General features: G+C 52.6%; 1 protein-coding gene across 1 annotated transcript; it reads right to left on the reverse strand.

Moving 5' to 3' along the window:
* Positions 1-3075: 3075 nt before the first annotated feature.
* On the reverse strand, positions 3076-4166 carry LOC128052596 (olfactory receptor 13C4-like). The gene has a single exon (XM_052645178.1). The coding sequence runs from the start codon at positions 4057-4059 to the stop codon at positions 3076-3078; it is 984 nt and encodes a 327-aa protein (XP_052501138.1). The 5' UTR covers positions 4060-4166.
* Positions 4167-5021: the final 855 nt, after the last annotated feature.

The following is a 5021-nucleotide window of genomic DNA, read 5'->3' on the forward strand; positions in this document are numbered from 1 at the left end:
CTTGGCTTCCTTCCCGGGGGCAGTGTCAGGGCCGTGCTGCACTGCGAGGGGGTGCAGGACAGGCAGGGTGGGGCTGGGCTGGGGGCGCCGGTACCCTGGCGTGATACAGATGGAGTCTGGTGTGTCTCCAATGAAGAATTTCCCGGTTCTGTGCTGCCCTTTTTCCTGCGGGCAAGGGTGTGGGGAAGAGGAGGGAGAGATGGACCCTGAGGAGAGGGGCATGGGTGACGCAGCCCAGCTGGCATGAGCTGCTGGAGCAGCTGCCTGAGGCTTTTGCCCTATTATGTCAGGCTGTAGCAGCTTGGAGTATGGAGTTGTGAGTGTGTGTGTGTGTGTGTGTGTGTGTGTGTGTGTGTGTGTGTGTACTTGATGAGATGATACAAATCAGTGAGACAGACCTCCTTTGTGGTGCCCACACCCAACGGAGGGAAGCTGAGGGCTCAGGAGATGGGATGAGCTGGTACGAATGTCAGATGTGCAAGAAATATCACAAGACTGTAACCCCTATTTTGCCCCAGTGCCAGAAACATAATCTTTTGTCATTTTGGATATTTTTCTCTTTCCACAAAGGTCACAGCCAAGTCCCAAGGGTTTTGTTTAATGCTGAGATGTGGAAAGGGTGTCCTCTCTGGTCAGAAGTGTCCATATCCCATACATCCCCTGAGATTTCATCACCCATCTGATCCCCAGCCAGTAAAGCTTTCAGAACACTAGTATAGTGCCTAGCCTGGTGTGTGATAAGTGTCTAATATATGTTAGCTAAAGATCCAGAGGTGTTTGGACATGAGAGGCAACAGCAAGGGGGAGACAGAGCGGCAGGAAAGACTGATACTCATGGGGAACTGTGTCTGGAAGGTGTCTGTGGGTGGAGTGGGGTGGAGATAAGCAGCCAGTGATGAGGCTGGGCAGGTAGATGGGATCTGGCCTTTATCCTAGGGGAGATGGGTAATGGTGTCATTGGAGGGGTTTAATCAGATGAGTAGCATGATCAGATTGGTGTGGTTTCTTGTTTTCTTTTTTCAGACAGGTTTTTTTTTTTTTTTTTAGTAGTGCAGAGGATGGATTTTAGAGAGTTTGGCACAACTGTTGCACACTCAGAGAGAGAAGGTGATGGTGGCGTTAGAGGAAGGAGAGGACTGACCTGGGAGCAGCTGTGAGGTGGATGCTCTGGGCCATGGTGGTGGATCAGATGTGTGGGGCAGTGAGGGTGAGCGGATGCCTCTGATGACTGCCTGGTTTATGTCTGGGTGACTTGGGGTGTTGGTGCTGTTCCCTGAGAGGGTAACACACCTTTGAGGGCAGAGGGATGAGTTCAGCTGTGGGTAGTTTAAGTGTGAGGTGTCTTTGGGGAGGGGAAGGGCCAGCAGGAAGACCTTGCCGGACAGAGCAGTTGAACCAGGTCTGAAACCCTGGTCTCCTGGCTCCCCAAATGGGGGTTGTTTGCTGTACCCTGACTTGTTTTGGTGACTTCCTGGAAGGCAGGGCCATGACCACAAGATACTGCTGCTCCCCACTCGTGTCCATCCACACGTTCAGACTAAGCCCCTGAGTGCCTGGAGCAGCACAGGATCCAGTCCCCAGGTGTGACAAGTGACGGCTTCTGAGGGACAGTTCAGTTCAGTAACCCTCTGTTGGGAAAGCTCTGTGTGAGCTAAGGAGACAGGTCCCCACAGAGTCCTGCCCTTGAGGCCCCCATGATATGTTGTGAAATATGGATGCAAAGGAGACAGGGAGAGATACCAAGGGAAAGGTTCCAACAAAGTGCTGTGGGACGCAAAGGAGAGAACCCCTTTAAAGGGCCAGGAAAGGCTATGTCAGAAAGATAGTGTCTAAGCTGCTTGAAAAAAGTCCCAGGTCTCCCCAGAGAACAGCACGAGCAACAAACCAAGATGTGACACAGTATGGATACTAGCGAGGGGTCGACTATGTGCAGAGGTGAATGGGATGTCGGGCTGACGGTGCAGAGCCGGGTTTTCAAGTTCTGAGGACTCAGCTGAAGAATTTGGGCTTCCTGCTCCAATAATGGGGAGCAAACATAGGTTCTTGAGTGGTGAATCAGCCAGGATCTAGCCAAAGTAGCAGGACCAGTGTGAGCGATGTAAGGCTTTGTTGTGGAGAACAGCGCTGTCATTTGTGGGAGCTGCAGGAGAATCAGTGCCACGCTCGGCCTCTGCACTTGGTGTTGGGTCTGAAGCTGCTCTCGGGTGGTGTGAAGGGGCAGGTGAGGACAGACCAGTGCCCAGGAGGACACGCTGGAACCCGTGTCTGGCCCTCACTGCCTTGGACTCAGGGACACTGGTGACCCGCAGGAGGAGCCGGCACTCTCTGCACTGGAGCTCCCCTCGCTCGGGCCTCAGAGCAGCTGCAGGTGGCCTGGCAGGAGCCAGAGGGGCTGCACTGACAGCAAGTGAGGGCTCCACCACCTCAGCGCGGCCTTGCCTCCGCCTTCCCATCCCTTCCAGAGTCTCTCGTGCTCAACCTGAACCCAGAACCTGAGAGCAAAGAAAGCTCTGTGAGGCCTGGATCTGACCTGGTTAGAATGCCCCAGTCCAGAGTCTCCACATGCCTGCTTACCAGCACTCTCTGGGATGATTAACTTGACAGCAGCCAGTGAGGGACAACTGGTCGGAAATGGAAGCTCTAGAAATCTCTAGTAGCTCCTGGGTGAACTGTAGGGTTTGGGGTCCTCACCAGCCCCTTCAGGAATTCCATAGTCTTTCCTCTCCTTCCAGATATATGGGGTAGGTGGGCATCCCCTTCCCTTGTGATCCTCCCTGGCCTGTGCCTTGCATTGGCCTATGCAGTGGAAGTGGAAGTAACACCTCACTTCTGAGTGGAAGCTTTAAGAATTCTCCCAGGCCTTGTCATTTTTCCCTTCCTTTTTGCCATTTTGACCAGTAATGTGGTAGCTACTTTATCACCCTAAGGCCCAAAGGATGAAGAAGATGAGTTAGATCCCCTAACCAACCTCTGAGGACCTGCAGCGTAAGCAAGAAGAAAAACCTTTGTGGTTTTAAGCCACTGAAATTTTGAAGTCGTGACCACAGTATAACTAGCCTGTCCCGCCTGATGGACTTAGAGAACAACAGGAAAGCAGGCCATCTTCCTGGAGAGGAGATCTCCCCTCAGCAGAGCTATGGCAGCAGCTTTCACCTCTGCATTCCTCAGGCTGTAGATGATGGGGTTCAGCGAGGGGGTCACGACCCCATAGAACAATGCAAGAAGCTTGTCCAAGTAGAGGTCCTCGGCCTTGGGCTTGAAGTACATGAAGGAGATAGTCCCATAGAAAATCACCACCACTGTGAGGTGGGCAGAGCAGGTAGAGAAGGCTTTGTGCCGGCTGGCAGCGGACGGCACCCTCAGGATGGCGGTGAGGATGAACACGTAGGACAGGAAGATGAGCAGCAGCGGGGCCAGCGTCAGGACAGCTGAAGCCACCATTATTAGCAGTGCATTGAGAGAAATGTCCCCACAGGCTAGTTTCAGCACCGCCAAGATCTCACAGAAGAAGTGGTTGATGACATTGTGGCCACAGAAGGGGAGGCTCCAGGTGAGAATGGATTGGAGAAGGGAGTTGGCAAAGGCTGCCCCCCAGCTCAGTGCCGCCATCCACACGCATGTCTGCCGGTTCATGAGCTCTGAATAGCGAAGCGGCTGGCAGATGGCCACGTACCGGTCACACGCCATCATGGCCAAGAGCACGCACTCCGTGGAGCCCAGCGCCAGGGTCAGGTACATCTGCAGGGCACAGCCAGGGAAGGAGATGGTGCTTTGGGTTTCCAGGAAGTTGACCAGCATGAGAGGCACGAAGGAGGATGTGCCACAGATGTCCATGAGGGCGAGGTTGCTGAGGAAGAAGTACATGGGGGTGTGCAGGCGGGGGTCCAGCGTGTTCAGCCCGATGAGGAGGGCGTTCCCCAGCACGTTCACGGCGTAGATGCCCAGGCAGAGCACAAACAGCACCATCTCGAGGTTGTGGTGGTCGTGTAGCCCCAGCAGGACAAACTCTGTCATGACCGTCTGGTTTGCCCCATTCGTCTCACTCTCCATCCATCTCATTCTCCCTCTTTTCCCATCTGCACCATGAAGATGTTGGATTAAGCACCAGTGGGCCTGGGAGCCAAGCAACGTGGATGTGTTACCTGGGGTGAGTCAGCCCTGCCTCTGGAACTAGTTTCACCATCAGTACAATGAGAGAGTGGACTTCAGGTCCGCAAGCCAGCCCCCTCAGTTCTGTCATTCTGGTGTAACTTACAGGAGATGGGGTCCATTCTAATCACCTAGGCTCTTCTCTTTTCCCCAGGAGGGCTCTGTGGAGACAATAGAACGGGATTCTTGGCTGTTAAGAGGAAGCACGTTTACTAGGTTATGACTTCATGTGACTGAATGATGCCCATAGGATTTCAGATTCATTCACTCACTGCAGATTTGTTGAGTGCCTGCCTTGCGCTGGGTGTTGTTTAGATGTTGGGCTATAGCAGTAAGAAAAATACGTGGATGAAAAGATGCCACAATTGTGACAAGTGCTGCTCCTCTTTCTCAAGTGGGATGAACTTGGGAAGGCAGATGGGTGATGAGTGATGGTCACCTCATTCCTTTGGGCATAAAGGTTGAATATTTCTACTGCATAGGATGTATAAGCCTTATTCTTGTATCCCTTCTTAAGATCAGAGACCATGCACTGATTTTTAAAATAATATACAACAATATACATATCCCAATAGAGCCACAGGTCACAACATTTAACCCTGGTCCTAAAAGCCAAGTTGGTCTCCTCTTGGCCTCCATATAGCTTTTTAGCATAAATGATATTGACAATAATATTACACAGAAGGGAAGGGCAGGTTCTAATCTGGCAGAGGTGTCCTGGGTCACTGACCAGCTCTATTAAGGGAGGGTGGGAAGAGACCGCAGTCTTTGCCCAGGAGCCTCCATGGCTCTTCTGAGCTGGTCTCAGCCCCTTGGGAAATGCCAGTGTCAGGAGAGAGCCAAGTGTCAAGTGTTAGATGGAAAGCTGTCTT

The sequence above is a fragment of the Budorcas taxicolor genome, chromosome 8 (assembly GCF_023091745.1).
Source record: "Budorcas taxicolor isolate Tak-1 chromosome 8, Takin1.1, whole genome shotgun sequence".
In the NCBI taxonomy this organism is placed as follows: domain Eukaryota; kingdom Metazoa; phylum Chordata; class Mammalia; order Artiodactyla; family Bovidae; genus Budorcas; species Budorcas taxicolor.